This window comes from Copidosoma floridanum, unplaced genomic scaffold, assembly GCF_036245765.1.
Source record: "Copidosoma floridanum isolate Cflo_tuat_1 unplaced genomic scaffold, Cflo_Japanese_pri ptg000021l, whole genome shotgun sequence".
NCBI classification, from domain to species: Eukaryota; Metazoa; Arthropoda; class Insecta; order Hymenoptera; family Encyrtidae; genus Copidosoma; species Copidosoma floridanum.
The window spans coordinates 23781641-23809467 of record NW_028321898.1 but is presented as its reverse complement, the minus strand read 5'-3'; the positions used below and the strand labels follow the sequence as shown (position 1 = coordinate 23809467).

General features: G+C 36.5%; 2 protein-coding genes across 2 annotated transcripts in view; one reads left to right on the top strand and one right to left on the bottom strand.

The window, feature by feature from the left end:
• Positions 1 to 2644, bottom strand: part of LOC106638910 (royal jelly protein-like protein) — a 54949-nt gene extending 52305 nt beyond the window's left edge. The window contains exon 1 of the mRNA XM_014352295.2: positions 2519 to 2644. The gene's annotated coding sequence lies outside the window, so the exon portion shown is untranslated. The remainder of the gene's footprint in view (positions 1 to 2518) is intronic.
• LOC106638871 (uncharacterized) overlaps positions 1 to 27827 on the top strand; it is a 238404-nt gene that overhangs the window by 139336 nt on the left and 71241 nt on the right. Inside the window, exons 2-3 of the mRNA XM_089594325.1 lie at positions 5710 to 5857; positions 7936 to 8043. Of these exons, the coding sequence (XP_089450451.1) occupies positions 5713 to 5857; positions 7936 to 8043 (253 nt within the window). The 5' untranslated portion in view covers positions 5710 to 5712. The remainder of the gene's footprint in view (positions 1 to 5709; positions 5858 to 7935; positions 8044 to 27827) is intronic.

Genomic DNA, 27827 nt, shown 5'->3' with positions numbered 1-27827 from the left:
AATTTTATCACGCACTTTTTCGTCCTTCTCTCGTCTAAATTTGCTGGCCTTAGTGTAGACAGGTAGACGGATCCTCATTGAATAGTAACGGGTCCTGATTGCACCCCACCGTACGTGGGTACGATTGCTTTCGCTGCAGATCCGTGACAATCTTGCATAAATAACCGGTCGTACATCATCACTTGCATCCACCTCTCCCTTTGATGGTGGACGCCGTTGGTGCGAGCGAGTAAAGCTCGCGGTTTTTTTTTTTTTTTTTTTTTAAAGCAGCCACATAATTCCAGGGAATTGAAATGCAATAAACCAGATCCAAAGGAAGATGTTTGTCTCTATCTTTTGATCGCGGACGGGTGTATTTGTTTGCAAAGCGCCGGGCAGTTGAACACGCGTGAATCAGTGTGTGTGTGTGTATGCACACCCAGAATATGTACTCTCTTGCGTCCACTGACCGATTTTCATACAACGCGCCCATATGCGCTTCAAGGTGACTTTACCCGAGAGGTAGTATGGTAGTTATTGCTTCATCTTAGATTCTATTGAGTGAAAGAATTAAAATATCCACTGCTGGAAGTAGTGACTACTTTCATTATTTTAAAAGGTTTCAAGGTTCGACTGTGCCTTATATTGATCACAGAGCCAAAACTATAATTACGGACAAATCTGAAGGTATGAGTTGTTAAAACATAAGTAATAAAAACAATGAGTTCTTGTTCAAATATAAGGATTTGTGCAACACTTGTTTATCTTGGATTAAATCCTCAATCCTCAATCCTTGAAAGGACTGAGACTTACAAAGGGATATATAGAAAAAAATGTCTTTTTTATTTACAAATCTGAGTAATCGACGTCTCAGGACAGATCATCCACTTTAAAGTTTTAAAATTCAACGATTAGAAATTTTGTATTTGATTTTCAAAGTAAAAATGGACAGCCTCCAATCTTTAAAACTTTCGAAAAAGTTAAAAATCGTTTATTTATATTTTTACAACTCAAAAAAAAATTATTAAAAAAATCAAAGATTAAAAAAAAAAATTTTATTACTAAAAAATAATTTGTTTGTTATGATACTCGAAGCCATTACAAAAAAAGCTTTTGAACAATTGGTCACGTCATGCACGATGTTATCACTCTTTTTATAAAACAGTCGTGCTGTACATTTGAAAAGTACTTTTGTTTAATAAAGCTATAGTAGGTCACGTATTTGTATTTGTCAATTTTATCAATAACGTGAACATTCAAATTATACTCCAACAGTACGTACCTACGGAATTTACCATATTGTTTTTTGTTTTTGTGATTGTACATAATGGTAAGACAGATCAAGAGATAACAATTCGATATTAGTATTATTATGATGGTTTCAGCTCGGGTACAATTGTATCAATTTGTATGAATGTGTAAAATGTACAAAATGTATCAATTTTACTTAAATAGGATGACCATCCAGCTTTTTTATCTTTTGGGATCAATAAAATTGGAATTGATACACTCTCGCCTCAAGTAACAGGTTTTTTTTATACTATTTCATCCCAAAATTTACACAAATTCATCATGCCTCCAAAATTTTGGTTCTCTGTACGGACATGTGTCATTAGTTCCATCCATCCAAAACATTCTGCCTGTGTATAAAAAAACCAACAACAATAATACATGGTGAGTATAAACGCAGGGATTGAAACTCTTTTATCGCACGTGTTACACGTATCTGTTTTATTTTTAATCCCCCGGCAAAGTCCCTTCCACGATTTACCTTTTAGTTTTTCCGAATTCATACCTGACTATTTTTTCCTCCAGCGAATACGTGTGTGTCGATATTCACATATACATTCATAGTCGTTAATAACGGAATAAAAGCTTGTATTTCGCAGTTGAAAAATCGCACTGACATGAAACGGCAGCTAGTCATAACCGTTTGCCAAATTTTTTTGTATAAAAAGCTCGTCATTCATACGAGGTGATACTGGATGCGATAAAATCCGCGAAAATAGTTATAATATATGCGTAAAAAAACACAGCTTTGCTATTTTGTGATAATTTTTACTTCTGCATTACATAGACATGTATTGAGATTGCTGGAAAATTATGAGATACTCTTAAACAAAATTAAAAACAAAGATTTTTGCAAACCCCCTTTACTCAAAAATTAAAACTCCCATGCTCTCCAATTAATTATGTGACCTCTGCAATCTATTGTGTATTTAAATATTGGTCTTAGAGCTCTTACAGGATTTATAATTATAATTCTTTTTTTTTAATCAAACACAATATCGTTCTAGAAATGACTTAATTTAGGATTATACAGCAACAACCCTCTCTCCCACTAGGGAATGATTGTAATCGTCCAAAACAAGTTCTCCTCTTAGCAGTTAAATAATAAAGAAAGAATTTTGACATTTTTGATTTTCAAGCTGAGTTTCAATGAAAAGAGGAGTATCATTTTTGCAAAGTCTAATATACTTTGATGCTATTTAAACATACGAAGTTTTAATAAGTGAAGAAGAAACTTTGATTTACTCACTTAAAAATGAAGCAGGAACTCGAGGTGACTTTTCTGTTGCAATCAAAGCGTCTTAAAGAAGAGAAAATACTAGACTTGGAAGTGACTTCTTAAAAAGTACAGAATGATAATATATTTATACATAAAGTTTGTGACAAAAAAGTAATGAAAAATTATTCTTCGGCTGTAAAAATATTTTTTATTCAAGTTTTTCATATTTTTTACTGCAAGTTCATGTGGAAAATTCATTTGAACATACAAAAAATTAAAATTTTTGTCACGAAAAAAAAAGAATCGTAAATAATTAGTTGTTTTGTTACAAACTCGTGACATTAATTTAATGTTATTAATAATGTAAGGCAAATGAGTTTTTTGTAGAGAGAAACGCACTTATAGTTAAAAACTTTTTTTCAAATTTTTATAGTATCAGAATGCCCTTTGCATAAACTCATTATTAAATCAGGTGATATCATACAACTTATATTTTTTGTGCTAATATTATAATGGAATTATGAATAGAACAAACACTTGTCTTGTGTAATAATAATACCAAGAAATAGTAGATTTTAAAGGAAATTACCAATTCCAAAGAACAACTTTTTCTAAGAGAAAAAATATGGCAAAAAAATTAATCGATACAACTAAAAAATTCTTCTGAACTTCCAAACCTACCCTGTCTTGTCTGTCATTTTCTCACGACAAACAATAAAATGTTGTTCTGTATACTTTTATGCGAATCATTAGGTTTTGAAATTTCTTTTCGTAAAAAATTTTTTAAACTTTCATTAAAAACTGTAATCTAATATTGAATACCAATGCAGTACGTTTTGACAACATTTTACCTTATAATAAATACTAACCACACATATATTGAAGTAAGTAACAATTAGTGTATAAATAGAAGGACACCTATTTTGAAATGACTTCAACGTTTCTAGTAATAGCAAGCGAGAGGGTATAAGACCATATTATCAGAGTACGAAGGTACGTTTCCTGGATATTCCGTTGTGTATATAATTTTCGAATAATAAACCATCTATCCTCCTATGTGAACGAACTATTTCGGTAATCGGACACGAGAATCTTGTCAAAATAATCAAGATTGATATTATTAGTTTTCACTTCATACACTGATGCTATACGATTTCGCTGTAATATCAAAGTCCCTCTTTTACAACTGACCTGAAAATTATTTTAAGATGTGAATATCACTCGGGAACTGGAAAAATATCATCACCTGCATGTGCCTTAAAAGTAAACGGTCTTAGAATACAATTGATTCAAAACCGTGTATTTCCAAAAGTAAAAAAATCATGTGAGAATTTACCTACCTAATTACTTTTGCATTGCAATCATGATTGGCACATTACAAGGATTGTTTGAGCAAAATTCAAATCTAGTAGCATAAAAAACTTTATTGTACTTTAGCTAAGATGTCGTTAAAAATTATATTCCACTTGATGGGGTGAGAAAGATAGTTGATTCTCTTCACTCAAAGAAGTACACGCTCAACAAATCATCAGAAGATGAAGACACTCATTCAGCCTTAGTTAATAAAGATTTAGAGTATGTGTGCAAATCTTGAATGACACAATCTGAAATTACTGAATTTGTGGATACGTTGTACGTGTGAGAAATTTCGATTTGTTGCTGGTTTGCTGTTAAAACCGGTGATTTTTAGGTATATTTTTGGTAAGATTTACATTTTGGCTACGGTAAATTTGATTGATGACAGTCCTTACAATCAAGAAATCGTGATGAACGTACCACCTATGATTACCATAGTCCTTAATCAGATTAATATCCTCAGTCTATCCACCCACCTCCTCTTGTTCTTTCTCACTATTTCCAAAAATTCCCCTGCGTGTGAGTCCACATTTAAAGAAAGATCCAAAAGCTGCGATGCAAATATGCCACCGGCTCATTTCAGGTGATTGTGAATACTAATTATCCAAATCCCCGATTATCTCTGGGATCTGGCAGCATCTGCTGATTGGAAGGAAAAAATGTATGACGGCTTTCTCTTTATCTCCCTTTTCGTGAATTAACGCGTCGTCGATTCCACATGACTACGAAAACTTTACCGATTTGCCCTTTAAAATTTAAAACGAAAATCGATCGAGTTGAAGAGTCACGATTCACGACCTTCAAAGCAATGCATGTACGCACCTACGCGTGTGGTCGAGCGTGTAATACCCATAAATTTAAAACGATTCGCGTTATGCCGTGAACATATACAGTACACACATATAAGCTGCCAGTTTCGTCCCTAACACGCTGCATTCCTATTTCGCGTGTATAGGCGCATACGTAGGTATAACAACGTGAATAATGCATACGCGCGATACGAACAACTCTACCCCTCACGTACGTATAATTCGTCATCCACGGCTTCTCCGCATCACGCGCTCGCTGTACGTACACGTTACTGTGTGGGTGGGTACATTATAATACGAAACATTTTCATACACGTTGGGGAATGAATATTCACTCGTTTGGCTGCAGGTATATAATTCATGGGCTCCCTAAAGTTTTGGCACCAGCTGACGACATTGAATTGCGCAGTCGATGTACGTACGACCTTTTTTTCACTCTCGAGTGTTGAGAATAGGATAAGTACCTACTCAAAAAAGTCATCGAGAAACTCTTCATCTAAGTATACTCCCGTTTTTTTGGATCATCGATGTATGATCGACATTATCTCTGATTTTTATGACAAATTTTGCAAGGTGCATGAAGGCAGATTGCATTCTTCTACTGCTGTTAAGTAACGTCATTCTTGCCGTTACATGTATTGATTAGCTTTCTGGCTTGGTACTTCAGCTTGAAGAATACATGTGCATTGACGTACATTTATAAATTTGAATAGGATCACTACATTTTTTCTACTTATTAGACCAATAATTTGAAATTATTTTCATTTAACGCTGCCAAAACAGTAATAGAAGCCTACTCAAAATGCTTACAACTATGTAGACACTAATATCATAAGGCGATTCTCTTTACTGAAGACATCAATAGCTTCAAGTCTATACATAAAAATCTCTTTATTAAAAATAGAAAACATGAAAATCAAATAATTTTAAAAACCAGCATAATTACACTTGGAGACAAACACAGAGGAGTTGGAAAACTTAGTTACACAGAAAGCACAAATAAGCCGTAATACACCGGCATCTACTAACAAAGCATCTTAAATTTTGATGTTTCAGGCGATGAAGATGAGCAAAGTGGGAAATCAAACAAACTCACAGGATCCACAAGCCGTGAATTCCCGAGTGTTTGTTGGTAACCTCAACACTTTTCAATGCAGCAAAACAGACGTCGAGCGGATGTTTCAGCGATACGGCAGATTAGCAGGTGTGTATACATTGACCGATATGTTCTATAAGTTTTAATGTCACGTTTCACTTCACTATCGGTGGGTACTTTCAACACTCCTTACTATGTACCAGTATATAGTGTTTGTAAATACGACTACACTTCGACTGAGAAAACTTGGTGGTGCAAGCATTTCAACCTGCACTATCTTGTGTTACTACGGCTATCGTTTACGCTCGACTGAATTCAGCTCGAAGCATCTCGACCGCGAGGAATCCTCTGTTGCTATTCCATTCTTCCACCACAAAGTTAAAGGATGAATGAAATCATCCCTTTACCTTTTGCATCCTATTTCTGGATATAGTTGGTCTTTTTGATGTTATGATTTTTGTATATTTCGTTGACTTGGGCATTTTTTTTGTTTGATGCATGAACATTTTTTGTTAATCCTTTAGATATTTTTAAAAAAAATGTGTGTAAAGACGTTCCAAGGTTGCCTTGCCCTATTATTTTCTATGCTTTGAATGATTCGTTCCTATTGGATAGTAGAAAAACTACAGGTTTGAAGTCACATTATTTTTTTTTCCAAAGATCAAAGTCAACCTTTTTCTTCCAAAAGCTTTATCAAGACAGTGCATTACCTTACATATCCCCGTTGGTAATGACCAAAATTGATGAGTTCCTTTTGCATTTCATTACTCTTGACTTATTTTGTGCTATTCCGAACGTTAAAATTGCCTCAGTACTAATAGGATCGTTAGCAACAAATAAATGGAGTTTCCAATTTGTGGCTTTTTTCAGAAACTCGTCAATCCTTTTAAAAAACAGAATATCGTAGTAATTAAACATCGCTGAAATTAGCATATTAAGCTGAAAAGATACTATGCAGAAGAATGAAGACGTATCAGATTTTCTTCTGTTAGCGCAGGATCTTTTGGGACGAACCTTCTGGCCCTTAAGCCTTTCTCCATAGACGTGCATCCTATTTCTGGATATAGTTGGTCTTTTTGATGTTATGATTTTTGTATATTTCGTTGACTTGGGCATTTTTTTTGTTTGATGCATGAACATTTTTTGTTAATCCTTTAGATATTTTTAAAAAAAATGTGTGTAAAGACGTTCCAAGGTTGCCTTGCCCTATTATTTTCTATGCTTTGAATGATTCGTTCCTATTGGATAGTAGAAAAACTACAGGTTTGAAGTCACATTATTTTTTTTTCCAAAGATCAAAGTCAACCTTTTTCTTCCAAAAGCTTTATCAAGACAGTGCATTACCTTACATATCCCCGTTGGTAATGACCAAAATTGATGAGTTCCTTTTGCATTTTATTACTCTTGACTTATTTTGTGCTATTCCGAACGTTAAAATTGCCTCAGTACTAATAGGATCGTTAGCAACAAATAAATGGAGTTTCCAATTTGTGGCTTTTTTCAGAAACTCGACAATCCTTTTAAAAAACAGAATATCGTAGTAATTAAACATCGCTGAAATAAGCATATTAAGCTGAAAAGATACTATGCAGAAGAATGAAGACGTATCAGATTTTCTTCTGTTAGCGCAGGATCTTTTGGGACGAACCTTCTGGCCCTTAAGCCTTTCTCCATAGACGTGCTTCATAGAGGTCTCTTAACAAAAGAAAGAGTATCAAGTCACAATGCCATTTTTAAATAGCTACTGGCAGCGACAAACACTGAAAACTTTCATATCTTCATCAGAACTCGAGCATACCTATATAATATACCAATATACTTACACGTAGAACGTGCATCACGTAGGTGTATGTACACGTATTGTATACAGGCAAGACCTTCAAATCCCATGCATTGGGTCAGCTACGCCTGCCACTGGCTGATAAACAGCTTACTCTTCTACGTCTTTCTTCATACGTGTATTGCTCTTTCCCTTCCTTTCCTTCCCGCTCCGCCAATAAAATGGCTGGAGACATCAAGGATATGTCAAAATCGACAAAGTGCTTCTGAGTACTTTCACTGAGTGAGCTTTACTTTTTTTTTTTTTTACTCCATCGTACAATGTCTAAATGATTCCGTATGAAATGAATCTTCAACTGTCGATGGATGGATTTCTGGATTTTGATGATTTAATTTTTTTTTTTCAGGTATATCCATGCACAAAGGATACGCGTTTGTGCAGTTCACAAATCCCTTCGATGCCCGCAGTGCCTGCCTCGGTGAGGATGGCCGCACAGTCCTCAGTCAAATTCTTGGTGAGTCTTTCACTACAATTTTTATAACGTTATATTTTTTCACAACCGAGAAAATAGCAAGGGAATATCTGATAGTTTTATTGAGAGATGCTACGTAAAGCAGTGAGTGACATTTTTTTATACCTATAGTATCTAATTGAAGATTATTTTTAAAACAATTGAAGTCTACGTAAGCACAATAGAAATTTTAGAAAAGTTGTGTAGGGCCAAAGTTATAACAAGTAAGAATTACGAAAAAATATTGAACAGAGAATTCCAACCAGTTGGTAAACATGTTAGTAAATGGAATTTGGCTCCCACGTGCATTCAATAGTTCATTTGGCTTTTTAGCAGAAAGAGAAGACGCACACTTTCACTTACAAAAATTGAATGATTGCAAAAACCGAATTACGTATAAACTGGAAGGCACAGTAGTGAGCGACGTATGAGAAATATTTTTTGTATTTTTAAAAGGCTGTACATGTATACTTATAAAATGCATAACATAACGTTTACAAACAACAATGGCAACAATTACTTGATTACGTGTGATTCTATATCGTAGGAATTTTCATCATCGAACAATACATCATAAACTAATGATAAGTATTCCAACCAGGACACCCAAAAGTATAAAAGTAAAAATAATCTATTTTAACTGTGATATATAGCATGTAAAAACATCAACATTCATGTACACGTAAAAAAATGTATTTTCACAAGTTTAGGCTGTGCATACTGCATGTATGCACGAAAATTAGTTAACTACCACAGATTACAGACTAGACATTACAATGGCAAGACCAACTTTAGAAAATAATCCTCCAACAAACTCTCACTCGCGCAGTAAATATCGGACGTATTATTTGTAATTCAATTCAGGAACAATCCAAGCCACAGCTACGCGAGCACCCAAATACGTACGCACTCGCCACGTGCAATTTATGTAGTACAATCAGTGCCAGAGACTTGTCTGACCATATGCTACTGGCGCGATGACGTTTCAAAGTGTTGACTCAGCCAGACCACAACGATTCGTGATTTTTCGTGGATTTTTTTTTCCAGAGCCGCATGTAATAACCGTATACAAATATTATGACAGCGTTATTCGCTCTAGTAATGTTTGCTTTAGGAGTATTGAAATGTTTTTCCTCGTATTTGCTTTAGGCCATGTACGTATTCATTCCACCAACGTAAGTCCCGTCTGTAATTGAAAAAAATACTCGATTTCCGCTCATTAATATTGAGTATGTAGAAATTTTTAACCTCAGTAAGGTAGTATATATTTCATTTCGATAAATAACAATTTGCACTAAAAAATAGTTTTTATAAAATAATTTTTCCAGAGGCGTTGATAGAAAAACAGATTAATCCCGATAATGGAAAATCGCTTTTCTCTCCCTTTTTGATCCCCACCCACTGTATCGATTTGACAGGCTTTACCGTGAGTATCAATAGCTTATTTTAATCCGCCGATCGACAACGGGTTCTGAAAAGGGGATATTCTTGTACTACAAGGTAAGAAATTAAAGGGATCACTACTCTTACGCGCCATTTTGCACCAAAGATTGTTATCAAATATTACTCATTTTGCAGTGACAATGTGAGTCATGACAGTGTGGATTATGGACGAAAATATTTTAAAACTCAGTAAGGTTTGGAAAAAAGAGATTCAGGGAATGATTATTACAGTAAAAATATTTAAAAAACTATTTATCTGTAGGTTGTATCACAGCGATTTAAGATAAACGATCACACTGGATAAATCCGATCGTTATGGACAAACAAAGGAAGAAAATTGATAAAAGAGCCAAGTAGCCACGTAGAATTGACGTTCCAGAAAATAAGCAAACAAGCGAGGTGCTTGCGGATGTTTCTGTACACAAGAATGGAGGTTGTGCGGATATGAATACGTATTACAGAAATTTAAGGGGAATGGCGAGGGCCGGAAGAAAAACAGAGCTAAAAAGGGAATAATTAAATCCTCAAGAGTTTTTTAACCTTTCAGCGCTCATTTGGCGAGTATGTATAAAGCTCCATTGGAACTTAAGCTTCTTTTTTTCAATATGTGTTTCTTAGTGTCTATATTCGTGTTTAGTCAATATATTCGGTTATTCCACGGACAATACAACTAACATGCAGTAGAACAAGATTTTGGAAATTAAAATATTCGTACGTAATTTTTTTTTAGAAATAACGTCCAGTCTTAATGGCGTGAAAATATTGGGATTTAGCTATATTACTATGATAAAAAAATTCTCTTTGATTTAACATACATGAAATATGGATTACTTTATTAACAGTAATAGTAAAAAAAAATCTACACCAAAACTACGATTTGAGGCCTAAATAAAAATTACGCATGGCCATTTGGTTAACTATCGTTGAATCTTTTACTCTGAAAAAAGTTTTGACGGCTTTTAGTTTCATGTACAAATGTTCCAGCACACAATTTCAAAGGTGACATCAAATCCAATTTTTCCATACTGAGATAATAGGTCTTTCTTACATGACCTGTAAGTTGTTATCAAACATAAGAGTTTACTGAGTATTTTTCATGTATGGATACGAAGTTTTTTAAGACTTTGCCGAATAAATTTTAGAAATTTTACTCCGTGGTAATCGTTGGGAGCTCATTAACACCTACGTTCAAAAAACTATAAAAAACAAAGATTTTTAAACCCACATCCAAAATAACTTCATGTAAGATTTATGACAGTTAATGATTTTTACACTTCACGGAACTTAAAAAATTTATTACTCCAAAATTTATAGACAACTGATTCTTGACAGTTGATTAATCAGTATCCAAGAATAAAGTGCTTGAAGCAGCTTGTATGTATTTCAATTCATCAATATTGTACTAGCCAATATGCTCCGGCAAAAAAAGGAGCAAAGACAAAATACTCGCAACCGAACGGAAAAGTAAAAGAAAAGATCCTTCGCATCTCGATGTAAAAGTATATACCCTGAAAAAAGAGAAAAAAGATGTTATATCTATAAAAACACCGATCACGTCATGAGTAAGAAATAAGAAATGCTTCGATGCTTTAAGGCTCTACCAATAACTGGCAAGGATATATAAAGGCATATAAGTATGTATATACACATACACAGAGTAGAAAAGTATGGCAAAGATAGGGCAGTATACATGAGAGCCTTTCAAGAAAATTAAACGCGAAGAGTAAGAAGATAAGGAAGAGGCGAGCGTATGTCTCTCGGGTGATGAGTTCACTCTTGAAGGGGATCAGCTCCAGGATACAAATATAAGCGTGTATGCGTATGTACATATAAACGTGGGAGAAATAAGTTTTTCTCCTATTTCCTTTTAAATATTCTCGTATCTGGCGCGGCATTTAATTTTCAACTTCACTTTGTATTTATTCCCAATTCGTCAGATTTTTTCGAAGCCTTATTGCAATGAATGCCAAATGCACAGTAATGAAGAAGCATCGAATCTCTTCGGACTTTTAAATTCTTGATGAGCTTTCGATGAAAATACTCGAGCTTGCAGACATCTACTCGTGCATCTTTCTGCTTTTACTCCACTCGCACTCTACCCATCATTCTCTGCGATTCGTAGCCTTACATTTAAAATACACGGTATACAATTCACAAAATTTTCACTCAGTTCAACGAAAACTTGGTATTTCTCTACACCCCCATCCTTGAGTCAGGATCTCATAAAATCTTCCATGCACTGATCAATAAAGTAGAAATTAAGATAAAATAGGGTAACTGTTTATCAGTAAACAATGCATTGACGATGATTTTGTGAAAATGCAACAAAACTGAAATTCTTCCGCGTAAGATGAAAAGCAAAACCGCAACCAACAACGCTCGCATGCGTGATCGAGTGCGTACATGTACTCCATGTGGAGTCATTCCTCGACCGGGTGTACACGGAATACCAGGAGGGACGATTCGGGGAGAGAAGAGAACGCGCTCCTTTCCTATATCCTTCCCTCGGCCCCCGAGGACTCGTAAGTCAAACGACGTGCGAGATAGAGCCGACCCTCCCGCCACCCCTTGCCCATTTCCAACGTAAAGAAGGGCTCGGGCAGTCGAACCGGGAACTTTGCGGGCACATGTGTCGTTTGGTAGACGCGTGTATACGTGAGCGATTGAAACGAGATTTTAATAGCAGATCTTCTTAGCCACTGCCAAGAGTAACGGAGGCAGAGGGGCATTACTTTTTTGTCGGTCTTTCCATTATTGCGGGTATTATCATGTGGGTGAAATTATCATTGCCATATTGCCGTTTTTAAGTGTGCTTTGCCATATGAATATGGCCTGAGTTCTATTACTTATGTGTTGTAGGTACTTGGGAGTAAAGAAAAGTTCAATCATGTCTTTGTAAGTGGTTGGCAACTTTAAATATTAAAAGTATGAGTCAACAATATCAAACGATGGTACAATTGTCAAAAAACCAAATGGTCGATTGTACTGTTTATACGACCTTCCAAACATCAATTTATCGTGCCTCGTACTGATAAAAGTGAGCAAATGAGGTAAAAAATGTAGAAGAAAGTCATTTGCTTGTATCAAAAATAAATCGCTCGGTATCAAGATTCAAATGACCATCCAAAATTTTTTAATCGCGGGATTCCATCAGACACGTTTCTGCGATCGAATGTACCGATAACAATACGAAAGACTAAGCTCGACAAAGAAGTTTGCGTGCCTTTTGTCATGATGATGGTTCGGGTTATTTTTTTTTTTTTTTTTTCAACGAGCCGTACAGTGGATCAAAGGCTGCGATTGTATTGGAAAATAAGGGCAAGATATCAAGATGACGAAGCGATTTGTGCCTTACTTTGAATGCTGCACAAAGTCGTAGATAGTAGAAAATTACCTGTATTTAGGACTCCCAAAGGGCTTGTATCGTTTATCCATCTCATCTATTGAACGGTCAATGATGTTTCTTTTTTACGACAAAGAGATGGGATTGGAATCCAATGATACGAAAATTATTGAAGCCCATTGAATCTGGTGTGTCTGGCTGTTTTTTTTTTTTTTTTTTTTTTTTTTTTTTTTATGGTATTACCAGTCGTTTTCGCGTGTATTCCAGTTTCTAAAGCGTACACACAAGTCCGGTTATACCTACAAAAATCACGTACCGAAGGCAAAATAATATTTCTCATATCCACATACGCAAAATTTTAATCGAATTCCAACAGAGTGTTCGTACGCATCGCCAAAACACGTTAATCGTCGGCTAGACGGGATTTATTTTTGGTAAAAGAGGAGCAGTCGGGGATTTATATCAACGATAAATGAAATGGTCAAATAATTGCATCAGTGGGGCTCTCGGAGAGGCGATTAGCCGTTGCTCTGGCTTGTCTTTCAACAATAAGCTCGGAATGTTACGTATACGAGTCGCAACTGGTGCAATGCCAAGTGTTTGGCAGCCCGTTTGTTTTACGTGTCCTCCGTGGGCTTCTGGCGATTAATTGCACAATCATAGAGTCATATCCTTCTCAGCCAAGCAATTTGCGCATTCGTTCCACGCAACCGAAGCCAGTCATCATGGTGCAATTAACCCGGTGATTGAGATTAGTTGTTAGTTCTGTCATATTAAAAAGAGAATCTGCACAGTTAAACGTGACCATGTGGTGGACTGAACTAGGTTGTTACCTCAAGTAACTACGATTAAGACGATCCATTATTTTCAAAATGCCTACGTTTTTTCTCTGCAACTACGATTACTCAACACATCAAAAACACTTATTTCCAAAAGTAATTTACAACAATCGAAAATTTAACTGTTTCTACAGGATATGACTTCGGTAGTGATAGTGTCACTCGAGACATGCTTGTAATGCCTCTAAGGTACAGTAGGTAGTACTGGAACAGCACATGAAGTGGCATCAGTACTGGAACGACGCTAACAAATTGTTGTTACAGACGTTAAATTACTGTGAATTGTAATGGAAAAAATATATTTACATTCCTTAGAATACTATCTGTAACAATGCACTTATCATATTATTAATCTAATATTAATAACAGAAATTATAAATTTTACGCTCAGTATGTTTTATATTGAAAACAAATTTTTTTTCTTTTTCAACGCAAAAAAAAAGTCCAGCATTGAATGCAACAGTAGTGAGCTTTCCCCTCTGTCTTTAAAGTTTGTTCAAACCACTGGCAAACAAGCTCGGCAAAACCAACAATAAAAAATCCACAGACACGTACGTTTGCAAACCATATATGTCCCTCTCCTTCCCCTTCCACACCACCTGTAATTCAATATTTACTCTCAATGAACACCCCGAACTCCCCTTCCCGCGCTTTCCTCGCCTTTTTTGTTCGACCCGAACTAAATAAACCAACCGTACGGACGGAGAAGGGAGGAAGCTCAAACGTCTGATAACCGCAAACTCCGCGTGCGCCGAGAGAAAGGGAGACGAGCGCGAATATTCGATTAATATTGCGTGGAATCGCTCGTACATGTGCCGACCTGCGTGAAAACAAGTTCGATTTTCCAGCGCGGAGGTGAAGGAGGGTTGGACAATAGCGGGAGCACGTTGAAAGGGCAACGTTTGATAAAAGCAGAAGAAAAAAACATCATGAAAATGAAAAAAAAAAAAAAAAAAAAAATGTGGTGTCGGTGATGGTGTTGTCGTGAGCTTGCGGAGCAGGTTAATTGGATGATAAAACTTTTTCTTGGCTTTCCCAGCCCTACCTGTAGCTGTTTGCGGCAATTAATTAATATTTTCTAATTAGCACCGTTGCACTCGTGCGTTGGTTTACGAGTCAGAGACGCAACTGTCCATTGTGCGGTTGGTAATTGGATACGACGCTATCTACTGCCCCTGTACACGCACATTCTCGCACGTTTCTGTGAACGGGAACTTTGTACGGTGTACGGTGGAAAACGTGTCGTCGGTTATTTCTACGAATCGTCGATCGTTTCAGAAAAAACATTTTGTTTCTTCTTGTCGTTTAATGAGAATTTTCGTCATACGTACAAGTGAGTTTATCATTATTACCCAATTGTAGGTGAGTTTTTCTTAAATTTGAATAATGGAAACATATCGTTGAATCTCAATTCCAGTATAGGGAAAATTGTTTCTGGTCGTAAAAACTTGTTTTTCTGAACCATAAATTTGAATGTAACGGGTAATCTCATTACAACTTTTTTTGAAACAAAGCAACGATATCAATTTACTTTTTTGTTTTCATCCAATGATACTAACCAATACTTCTTGCTTGATCTTGCACGTCAGCTGCAAGTCCAAATAGGAGTCTAACATCACATCAAAAATACAAATAGCCTTTATGATCCTATAAACTTTACAATTGGAATAATGTGTCACTCCTACCACTTCATTATCTGTTTGACGGATAATCTACACGTACCGTCGCTCAGTGACACCAGACGACAAGGCTCAAGATGGCAAACAAAGAGTATCAGGTGGAGCGCGAACTCCATTACATTTAAGGACAGAGATGTAAGCCCAAGTATGTATATACGCACGTATCGCGTGGCAGGTACATTATTTCGTGCAAAGTAACAAACTACTCGTCGAAACTCCCACCACCCACATCTGGGCTATTCCGATACGCGTTTGAAGTACGAAACGTACAGTAGTGGTGTCAGGTGTCACACTTAGAGCCCGACTACGATTGTCTAATGATTCGCGATGGGTAATGCAGTCTCCTGGTAAATATTTTCCACCAACGGGTCGCAAAGTACCAGTTTTTTCTACTTCTTCCTCGCAGATCCACTGCAATTAAAGACCCACGGTTCCATTGTTGGTTTGTTTACAGATAGAAAAGCATCATGTGTTCTCGCTCCTCGCGAAAGTGAAAGAAAACGCGCGAGGAATTGCCGTAACAGCTATTTACCTCTGGCATCGGGTAGCTGCTTGTTTAACCAACAAGAAAGACACAAAAATCACCCACAGGTGTTCTTTGCGCGCCACCAGAGTCAAAGAGTGCGCCAGTACATGTACACAGAGCACCTCAAAGGGGTTGTAGTCGGCTGCATACAGCTAATTTAGCCGCGCGATCACACTTTCTCTCTTTATCTTTCATTTTCTTTTGTCTCCTCTGAAAAGCACACCAACGCCTCCTGGCACGTGTTCGTACTACGAGTACACGCACGTACATATATGCATATACATATCTGCTCGCCAACATAGAAATCGCGATAATATAACGTAGCGCATATTGTCGGGTCGCGCACGGGGTACACCTGGTAAAATATTCAGGCAAACGCGGCAGCTTTGCGCAGCTACGGTAATTATCGCCGGGGCACAGCCACCACCTGAAATGGTGACAGCCGAGCTTTTCTCGCGCGCCTCTGTCCCATCGTCTCTCTATGTTCTCTTCTTCCCTGCTCCCTTTCTTCCTTTTCTGTTTTTTGGTTTTCTCTGTTGAGTTGTTCTTTTTCTTTTTATTTGCCGCTGGTAGTGTGAGTTTGTACGTCAACGCCTTCCCCTCTATCTCTCTTTGTATATATTTGCCTTTCCCTTGTGAGCTTTTGTGCTTTTTTTCAAGCACCTTTTTTTCGTCACTATCTCCAGTGTGACGTTTAAGTGCTTAATTATTTTTCCATCGCGTCCTTTGATGAGCTTTACGAAAAGCTTTTTCGTAACAAATACAGCTCTGTCCTAAGAAAATGATTTCTTCGAAGCTGTTGTCTACAACGTGTGCATACAACGTAGGTGTCGGTTCGATTTTTTGTAATTTACGCGCGTTGCAAGTACTTGCGAGACAGTAGGATACACTGAATCCCACAGCTGAAGGTCCCGGTGTCGAGCCAAGCCAACCGACCTAGCGTTTTGTCGTCTCATTCGTTTCCAAAGCTAACAAGCTACGTGGCAGACAAAGCACGGCGAACTAGTCCTTTCCTCTTCCTCTGCCGCGGTAATTCGTTTGCTCTCCCCGGCCAGGTTGACTCTAATGAAACAGCATCCCCCACAGTAGTACCAATTCTAGTTTCTATACCCTTTTCTCGCTTTGCCAAAATTGAGAGATCCTTTATGCGCTTGTTATCGGGCATTTTCTTTTTTATCCTTCCATTGTTGTTTGTGTAAACGTGGCACCTTTTTTCGAGCTTTCCTGTTCCAGGTAATTAAAGAAGCACAGTCGGTAGCTGGTAGCGGTGTTTATTAGTCTCAGCTTTCGCTCTTTTGAACCCTTTGGCTTTCCGACTCTTTCGCAGCCGAGCCCTTATAATTGTTCCCCTTCGCCTTACAAAGGAGGGCTTTATAATCGCCAAGTGGTTTATTAAAGCGCGTACTCTTGCGCGTATTATGAGCCGCTCCGAGCGCACGAGCGAGCAAAAGCTAATTCACTAAACACTCGCTCATTAGCCAGAGCTTTTCTCTTTTTTTCTTTCTCTTTTTTTTTGTTTTTTTTTTTTTGTTTTTTTTTTTGTTTGCATACCAACGTACTACGTCACTACGCGTTGATTATGCATCTGTTCGTGACACGAGTATGTTAACCTAATGAGGTTTGCTCGTCGGATGGAAATAAACATCAAATTACGGATTTTTTGATGGATGCGTAATCACGTGGTACGTTGATCGAGTGAATGAAGTGATATTTTCAAAATTTTCATGTAGATAATAATTGCAATGAATATACTTGAGATAAATTTCAATGGTTAATCCGGCTTCCATATAGTCCTCGTGTAGATTAAGACGAGAAATCCAACGACTGATGGTCTGACCATTGTTTAAATAATTTAGGTACATTCATTTATTTTTTTATTTTAGAGTAATTGTTTGCTAATAACTAGATCATCACTGGCTAATTACTATTTTCCAACAGCTAATAGAAATATTGATACTTCTAGGAAAACTGACACTTTCTTAGTCTCGTAAACTCTGGTACTTTTTATCAGAAGTAAGAATTTCAAAAACATGTTGCAACAGTGTTTTGTAGAAAAAGTTGTAATTATAAATTATTTTAGTTTCATACAGCTTCGATAACTTAGCGTCTGATAGCACTGAATTGAGATCACTGGTACAAACTAGTGTATTGATAAAGTAGAATACTAAAAATCAATTATAAAATAGATTATATGAGCTGACGTACATTCCGTGTCACAAGTTCCGAATGCAACGATTCTATCATATTTTGATAACAGTGAACTGCTAATGAGAGTAAGCTTCAAGGTGAGATTACATCAAGGCCGTCGCTGTTCTAAGAAAGGTACCATAATTTTATCATGGTTGTCTTGAAAATAATTGCTGGGCTATAGTTATATGGTAATATCATCAAAGTTTTACATTTTATCAAGGGAATTTTCAATATGCTAACAGCAAAAATTTTCATCAGAATAAAACTTTATCTAACATAAAAAGCCAGTACGAGAAAAAAATTTGGAAAAGTGACAATAGAGGAGAAAAAATGATTATTAAACATACTTTTATAAAAAAAAGTGTATAGTGTTTTTAATTTTAACCTTGAAATCTCGTATAGTTATTTTGTGGCTTAATCCCATGTTTCCACACAACTGAGAACGATTGAGGTAGACTGAATTATTCAAATATGTCTCGTTTTTTATTGTCAAAAAATATACAATACATTTTTTGTATTGAATATTCTCAAACTTGATTTTTATCCTCCGGTAGTATGCCAGAATTAATTTTACTGTTAAGCCAATCAACATAAAATGAAACACTGGTAAAGAAATATACGGTCTCTGTAGTAAAATAACTAAGTCCGACCAGCACTGTTTTGTTGTCAATATTTTGCACTAAAATATCCCTGGCATAGGACTAAAAATTTTAATGTTTTAAAACGAATCGTCTGTATCAAATTCTCATAAAACAAATTTATACTTTGAATATTTACCTTATTTTCTTCGTAGTTCTCATAACAAAATTGTGAGTTATTCCATGAAGCTTTTGGATACATCTTTTTCAATTCTTGCTCACAAAACTCATTTTTTATGACTTGCACTTCGTAATATCTTACTACAGTGTCATAAAAGTCTCCATGTCTGCGAGAACAGATTTGCGTAACATTCCTATCTTCTTTGAAAATTCCATCAGATCTTGGAAGATTTACAATCTGGACGAATTCAGAGATATCTACTTTTTTCTCCAGTTCTAAGATTGCTACAGTATCTTCAATATCACTAAATACAATTAAAATGTTGTGTTACTCTTTTTTTTTCTTTACGAACAAAAATGTTTGATACCCACTAACTGACTTACTTGGGTACGTAGTTTTCGTGGGTGATGATCCTACTAATTCTCATCTTCTCTGCGTTTAAACCTTGAAATAAGATGCTACCAGCAGTGACCCTGTACATATGATGATCGAAAAGAATACAACTGCCACTTGTCAAGACATAGTTTTCTTTAATAAGTGCACCACTGCACCACACTTCGTAGCCTTCCATTGTGAATAGCTCCACAAATACGTGATATGGAAATTGTCCTTCAGCAGCCAGCGTTTGGTCAGCCCTGGCAACTAATTAATTAATTTACGTATTACTTAACTTGCCGTTTAGTTATGTTCATACAGTGATATTTTGCCATACAATAAAGAAATTGTTAATTTCACCAACATCGTGTCTTAGAAAAAGTCCATTTATAAATCATGAAATGAAATCAACAAATCTCTTACCTTGAATCATGAAATATGCAACAAAGAATTTTAAAGGCACCATTCTTACAAAAAAAATTCAGCACTAACAAGTCATTTGAAAATTTCACACATGTATTTATACCAGTATCACTAACGTGAGTAATTAGTCGTATCAAACTGGGCTTCGCTGAAATCCTACTTTAAAAAGTTATACTTACCACTTTATCACGGCAACTGTAAAGTCGGCTCTGTTTCTATCGTAGCGTCAATACAATAGTACAATTTTCGTAACAAGTGTATTTATACTAGCTAAAGTAAGGGACAGAACTCTTATAATGGAATAATTTTGTTTATAAATTTGTGCAGATTAATTTTATTGAAATGAAAACAATTTCTGACTTGTAGTTTATTAGTGTGGTGGTGGTAGGTCTATTCTTATAACCAAGCAAATATTATGTGATGTTGGCTACAAGTTTTTGCTGAAATCACTGTTTGCAGTGAAGCTAAAGAAGACTCACAACTCTGAGCTCTGTTACTCTTGAACCTGAAGATCCTAGGTTTAGCAATTACATTTATTAAATTCTTTAGCAACAATTAATTAAACGATTGCTTATTAATTGTGAAAGAAAACTTTTTATGGTCCTCATAAAGGAAACATAAGACTCTTACAGTTGTAAAATATATTAAATTTAAATTGTGGATAACTAATTACGATTAATGTAAAGATAAATAATTGAAGTTTTTTACAGTACGATCAAATTGATTAAATAAGTAGCTATTGGGAAAAGCAAAACTGAATCATTTTAAATCATTAATCAAGCTAGAATTCAGTTACATAATTTGGAATTTAAGAAAAACAAAACATTAGATGGCAGACAAAAAAAGCATTATCTACCAGGTTTTTCATTTTTTATGCTACGTATTAAAAGTAAAAGACGCGGCTAATGTGTTGACATAAATTGCTCGAGAAGATAGAAAATTGAAATTACTTTCTAATTGCTCTTGATACTAAGATATGAATCCAAGCCCCAGTTAACTAAACGACCTTAGCAACTGATAGTTATACTAGTTAAATGTTAGTGTCCGCACAACTTTGCTCAAACTTCGACTTCACGGAAAAAAAATTTTTTTTGTAACCCTTTAGTTAAAATTAATATTTTTAAATTGTATTCTCCTGTACTTTGTCACAGTCATGTTTAATAAATATTTTTTTAAAGTAAGACGGTGCATCTAATCTAATATAAGAACCCCAAATATTCTCATTCATCCACATAGCCTTGCCTAGACCTATGATACGATAAACTGCAATAGATATCAGTGGTCAAGATATTACTATCGAGCAACTGTGGTGCTTTTTTTCCTGTATCAGACTCATTCCCGTTATCATAACTTTGGAGGCAGCTTTTTTTTATTATTACTAAATTATTAATGGAGGGTGACATTCCATTATTAACTTACTCACGTCAAGTAACAAAAACGCGACGAATCTCGTTTTTAAGGACAAACGGTAGTGCCTACACCATATGAGTTGCACAACTATCACGATAGCAGTATTTCTCTTACAATTTTTTCTCTTAAATATGTCTGTACATCGTGACAGATTAAATCAATTCAGATCATTACTAGATTATTAAATATGACAGAGAAAATTTTTTCTTTAAAAAAAATTCATTGCAAATCTCAAATTAAAGCAGTGTATTAACAAAGAGAAGATAAATGATCTCTTGTTCACCTATAAGTATCTCTGTCCCTCGATGGTTTTAAAATTGTAAAATGTTTTGTAAATATTATGTAAGTTTTGTCAATAAAGTAAATCAAACAAACAGTCAATGCACGCGTACACGAAAATGGAACTAAAAATTTTATGGAATAAATGTAGAAGTTTAGATCGAAAAATAAGTTTTTAAAAAAACTGGTACACTGCATGGATTAGTTTTCAAAAGAATTCATTAAGTTTAACTAAATATATAACTTTCAAAAGAGTAATCGAAAAAACTTCTCTATTGTTTCAGGTAAGTTAACATTGCAGACAATCATCCTTGAATTCAATTAATAGTGATAAATTACTAATACACCAATGGACATGTGACTCATCATGCAAGTAAGAAGATAAACAAACGATTTAACGCTCTTAATGTCCATCCTTCATATTCACATTTGAATGCTTGATTCAACTCGTGAACGCATGAAAAGAAAGAAAGTACATCGATATTCATGTTTATGTGAGTGTCAGAAGAAACGAATTTGCGTATACATTTATTGCCCAAGGGTCTATTCGAGTTTACAATTTATTTAGCGAGGTTTGCAGGAATAAAAAAAAATGCAACCACAAGAGAGAAAAAAAATATGAAGTTTGCTTATTGCAGTCAATAAATTACGTTACGAGTTCCACGCGAGTTTCATCGATTCGGAATCATGTTACGAAAATTAGATTTACACGCAGCTGCTAAAGTTCAGCGCAAAAGTGTGCACAGAAAAATGCGCGAAAAGCTCGTCCAACTGGTTTTTCAGTTGACTCGTATTTTCGATGTGTTTGCTTCTTTCGTCCCTCCCTCCTTTTTCTCGCACTCTTTCAAAATACCACTCGGTTGAAACTTCTGCCGATCAAGTGGAAAAAGTTTTCCCCACTCCAACAGTGCCAGAAACCACCACTTGGGGAAATTTCGATTTACAAAACTTTCAATTTGATTCCTCATTCTATGGTCAAAAATTGAAAAGCCGAACCAGCGCACGGACGTAATGGTTTTGCCGCATCGGTCGAATTTTTCTCATGCAACTCTAGGCCGGCGATCGAAGCGGGAGAATAAGCAATACTCCGCAAGTTTACGCTGTTAGGATGCTGTGGCCGCACTAAACAAGTTTTTCTTCCCTCCCTGTTTGGGCAAAGTCTTCCACTCGAGCCTAATGTCACCTTTGCTGCATCCTGTTGTCTCCTAACGCCCAGAGACCAGCCGGGTTGTAAAAAAAATTCTGAGCAAAAATATTACAAGTGTAGAGATGCAGGTGCCAAAACAACTGACAAATCCCAATGGTAAAGACTCGTAATCATCATTATGGTTGGATAGTTCGTTTGTTTACTGTTTACCATTTCCATTATTAAAAACGCACTACACACACAATACCTATAAGCCTCAAACGTATAATCAGTCACTCTCCTGTTTTTACAGTTGTTGTTTCCCTTTGTTTTTTGCCTACTATCCTCAATAGTGCTTTATTCGGTTTTTGTAAAGTTATACACACATGTGCAACCTACGACTACTACGACGTAAACTGTATTCATCGGAATAGTTTTTAAATCTGAATATAACTGTGGAAATTAAGTCACGAGAAAAACAAAGTACGATTTTTTTATATGAAATTAAAATGGTCCACAAAAGAAAAGCAAATGAAACGCGTAACAATAAAAAATAAACTTATACGTTACTGTAAGTACATCAGTAGCTATGTACGAGTGAGAAAAACTTGCAAAGGAAAAGAAAGCGAGGCAAGACGCACGACCCTATGGGAAATAAGTCCATCACCTCATTTCGCCTTCTTGCCTCCAGAGTATCTGAATAAATCGAAACACCCAAAAGTGATTCGCCATCTTAAATTAGTTTTTGCCTCGGTCAGCAGCTTTTTCGCCCGATCTGAAAATAGATGTGCTCAAAACTACCGATCGGCGCTCTAGTGTAACGCAGAAAGACCTTCAGCACAGATATTTGACTCCCTCTTTTTCGTACCCTCCTTTCTCGAAAGGTTTCTGATCACGAGGCTTTGTGGGTTGCTTAAGAGCAGTGCTATGGGACTCGATTCATTTGTTGAAGAACTGAGCCATTAGACTGTCACATAAACACATTCTCGTGATGGATTGAAGGAATCAAAGGATCGAGCTTCCGTCATCTTGTCTTCCAGATGCTGCGTGATGAATAGCATTAGAGCTGCCACAATGACTGAAAAAGAGATGTGAACAATCGTTCAAATATTAGCACTTTGTGACGCGGAGGTGCCCGCACTTGAGCTCGAAATTTCTCCAATTAGCTAATCCCCAGGTGCTGTCTTTCTCAGCATTGATCCGCACTTTCGAGTCCCGATCCCCTTCGAAGATATCTGACGGGCACCCGAACAAAGGTCCAGGCGACCCTTTCACTCTTAATAACGCTAATTAGCGGTGAATAATGAAAAAGGGCACAAAAAAGAGGAACCCGCCGAAAAATCGGCCCTCCTTCCCCTTTCAATCATGGACCCTTGATGAAAAATTCAAAGTGCCCAAGGGAGAGCACATATATATCATGCCCGTGGAGCGCCAATAAAAACCAAAAGTGGTGCACTTGAGCTCACTGTACATACGTCTGAATGAAAAATAATGTGGGAGGAGGACTTGGTGAAGAGAATGGAGTGGAGGAGGATGGTGAAGGGAAAAGGAAAAAAAAATCCAAGTGGGTGTAAAAGCCTCGGAGGTGAAAGAGAGAAAGGACGAGAGCTGGACACAGGTCATTGACAATACATCCATTGTACGTAAGAAATAGAGTTTTCAATCCAAGTTTTTCATTTTTATCAAGTGAGTGTATTCCTGGGGTCGACGTTTTGCTTGAGATGGATCTAGATGACAGAAACTTTATTACATTCACGGTGAAAATGACTGAAAATATGTACAGAAAAAAAAAAAAAAAAAATTCAATTGGATTGCTCAGTGTTTTGTTGATAATCGGACTTTTTTTTTAATCCAGCTTGTATACATGTATTTTTTTTTCAAATTTTTGGTTGCCTATGAAGCAGCCTAATGATAAGAAAAAAAGGAAAGAAAATGAATAGAGAGGATCCCTCTAATTGTACAAGGATAGAAAACCTAACGTGTTTTCTCGCGGGTATAACGACTCACCGGGCACAATTATCTACTACTTGTATTTAGCTATGCAAAAAATCTGCAGACCAAATAATCCACGTTAATTGACGGCTAAGTGTAGAGAGAGGATCAATTTCTGCTGACAGGTTTAAATTTTTTTTCTCTATCTATATCTATTTTTCAACTTGTTTATTCCTTTTTTCCACTGGGCACATTTCTTGCTTTGCTAGATTTTTAAATAAAATTATATTAATGCATGTGTGAGCTTCAAAGTCAGGGTATGCAGATTGTTAAAGATAACTTGGATACGATTGATAATGTCACCTTTAAACGTTCAATTGGCATCTGCGAACATCATTCAGCAGAGAATTGATAAAAGTTAGCTAGTTAAGTAAAGTAGCAAGTGCACTTCACTGGCAGTGGGTAAAGCAAAAATGATTCTAGTTGGCTCCGGACGAGGGTAACGATTATACATTATCCAAGTGACTCGATGGTGGCTGGCTGGTCTCGAGTACACTTGAAACTCTAGTGCTCTTGAGTCAGTGTGACTTTAGTATAGCTCGTTGGTTCTTCTAAGTCTTCTTCACCTCTTTCTTTGTTGTTTTTCTCATTAGATATAGTATCTCGGTTATTTGGTCCATTACCACGGTGGCCAATTATAAAAATTATTATCGTCAGATCTCAAACTTTTTATTCAGTAAGGAACTAACAATCATCTCGTTTATTATAAGTAGCCTCAACTTTATTTCATCAAAATAACAAACCGCTATTTCTAATTGCTAACACGTCATTGTAAAAAATAAGGCCTGAAATTAGTATGGCCATTTTCATATACTTACAGCTGCATCGCTAGGTAGCTGGATCATAGTATTATGAGATTACCAATACCTCATACAATATGTATATCATTATATAACGTAACTTGCATCCTTTTAGTTACGAGAGCCACATTATAACACAATTTATTATATTATTGTCAAAAATTTACCTCAAAACGTCCTCCAAAAAGACAAAAAAAATTTACGTGTAGCTAGTATTCATCGACAAATCCAAAACAGTAGAAGCACGAAGCTATTAAAGCAATTTTACCAGATTGAGCTCACTAATTTTCAAAAGCTCAGGAGTAACGCACCCTTCTCAGCCGAACCTTGAAAATCAGCCTCAACCGTGACGCTTCCTGGATGGAAATCCACCACCACCATCGCCAGCACCACAGCGTTAAAGGATTGCCGTTAACAAACTATTGTCAGCTCGATTCTCAAGCACCGTAGCTCGGAGGGAACAACCTACAAATAATAATGGCGAAATCTCGTCCCCTTCTCTCGCTCCCTACCTTTCGCGTGCGCCTTACAAATCGTCCTTGCCTTTTGTCACGTGCAACACAAACGCATAAACTCACGCACTTGCAGATACTTCAAGTGACACATGAGCTTTAGATCTGTGTGCCTACACAGACCTCGGCCACCTTGAATCCATAATCATTGTTCGTTTTCACCCACACTCAAGCGGGCACGTAAACACGTTTGCGCGGAATAGGTAGAAGCTTGCCGTTGTTATACCGTAGCTACCGCGGGGGGGTGCAAGAGTAATGGCTGTAATTTGTACCCAGTGGTAGCCTGCGTGAGGATAGCTTGCTGCGTTCCATGACGTGATGTTATGCCACTGCCGTTGCTACACAGCACGTGATTTCACAAACTTGTATGGAAGAGCGTTCTTTTATTTTCCCTCCTGCGTCATTTCTCCTCTCCTTGTTCTTGTTTCCGACGCTTTTCTTCTCCACTCGTCCCCTTGTTCTTGCATAAGTTCGAGCTTTTGGCCTTTGTTGTTTTCACCTGGTGTCTTTAACGGCGCATGGAACATTTCGGGGATTCTTAAAAAAAAAAAATTGATGCGATAAGTCTGAACATTAGTTCGACTACCTGTATAAATAAGGTAGACTTTTCAAAGTTGGATAGTTCCTTGATGAAAAGCAAAGCTAATAAAAAAACAATTCACGTTGCACTTGACCTTAAAGTGGTTTTTTGGGAGGATAACGAGCAAATGAGTAGAAAAAAGACCATACATACGAATATTGGAAGCATTTTTTTTCTACATTAAGCCAAGCTTCCATTGGACTTCTCTTGTTTATCTGATTCTTTTTTTGTAGATCACGATAATTCAGAGTGAAATTGCTTGGATCATCTAGAAGTAGTGTTGTTGTTTTGGATGTAACTGAATCCAATCTATTAAGCTGCATGAAATTTTACTGATTCATTTTGCGTCGAATGAGAAGCAGATTGTGAAATTAAACATCTGAAACATCTGGTAATTGACATGTTATGAAGTCTGAGGGATTCGTTGAAGAGCGTAGTCTCACATGTAAAAATTTTTTGTGTATTCTTTGAATATAGCTCCTTGTTTTCTGATTCCACAATCATTCCAGATAGTTATTTCCAAACAAACAATAATTGTCTCATCCTAAACATTGAACCTTCAACATTGTTATACCTCCGATTTCGATCTGTCTCTTTCTCTCTTTCCACTTCCTCGTATACTTAACTTCATCCATCTCTATTTCTATTTATCTTCCTTTATCTGCCTCTTCTTCTTCCCAGGCCACAATTCCAGCACCCCAGGCACATATCTATGCAGATCACGCAAAGAAAATGCGGCAAGGTGACCGTATAGTCACTTCTTGCGCTCTATCACCCTTTCCCTTTCACTCTTCTCCTCCTCTTTTTCTCTTCTTCTGCGCTCTTTCCTCGTGCATACCTGTCCTATACATACATGTCAACTTTTGTTTGCCAACAGTGGAGTAATTTCTCTCCCTCCCCTTTTTTCCTTTAGACAGACGCGCCTTTGATTGTGTATCGCAGCCTTTATCGCCGAGTGGCTATTACGGCTCGAGAAAAAGGGAGAATAGGCCAAGCGCGAATCGGAACTTTAGTTCTGATTGACTTTCGAGATATGGTGTGGTGTGTGCTCGTAGAACAAAGGTGGGGTGAAAAATCGAGAGTAGTTTGTAAGAGTATGGCGAATGAAGAGTTTGCTCAAGCTGGCCTGCAGAGATGAATTATTATCTGGGACACTTAGAAATCTATTTTACTGTCTGGACAATGGCGGTTTGATCGGACAAAATGATGGTATGAATATTTATGAGCAGGAATTTTTCGTTTTGGAGTCTTTTGGCTATAATTACGTGAAATAATCTTAACAACTTTTGATAAGCTTACATCGTTTCCAATGAATCGAAATGTTTATCTCGATCAGATAGTTAGAGGAAAGATGGTCAATGAAGTCTACAATCACTTTTGGTGGCTCCAAATTGTAGTATCTTTTCCCGCGATACATTTGAAAAAAATAAATAACCGTCAGTCAACACGCCACGAGTCCTGATATTCAAAAACAAACAAGTTTCATCAAAAATAAAAAACAAGCATAGAAT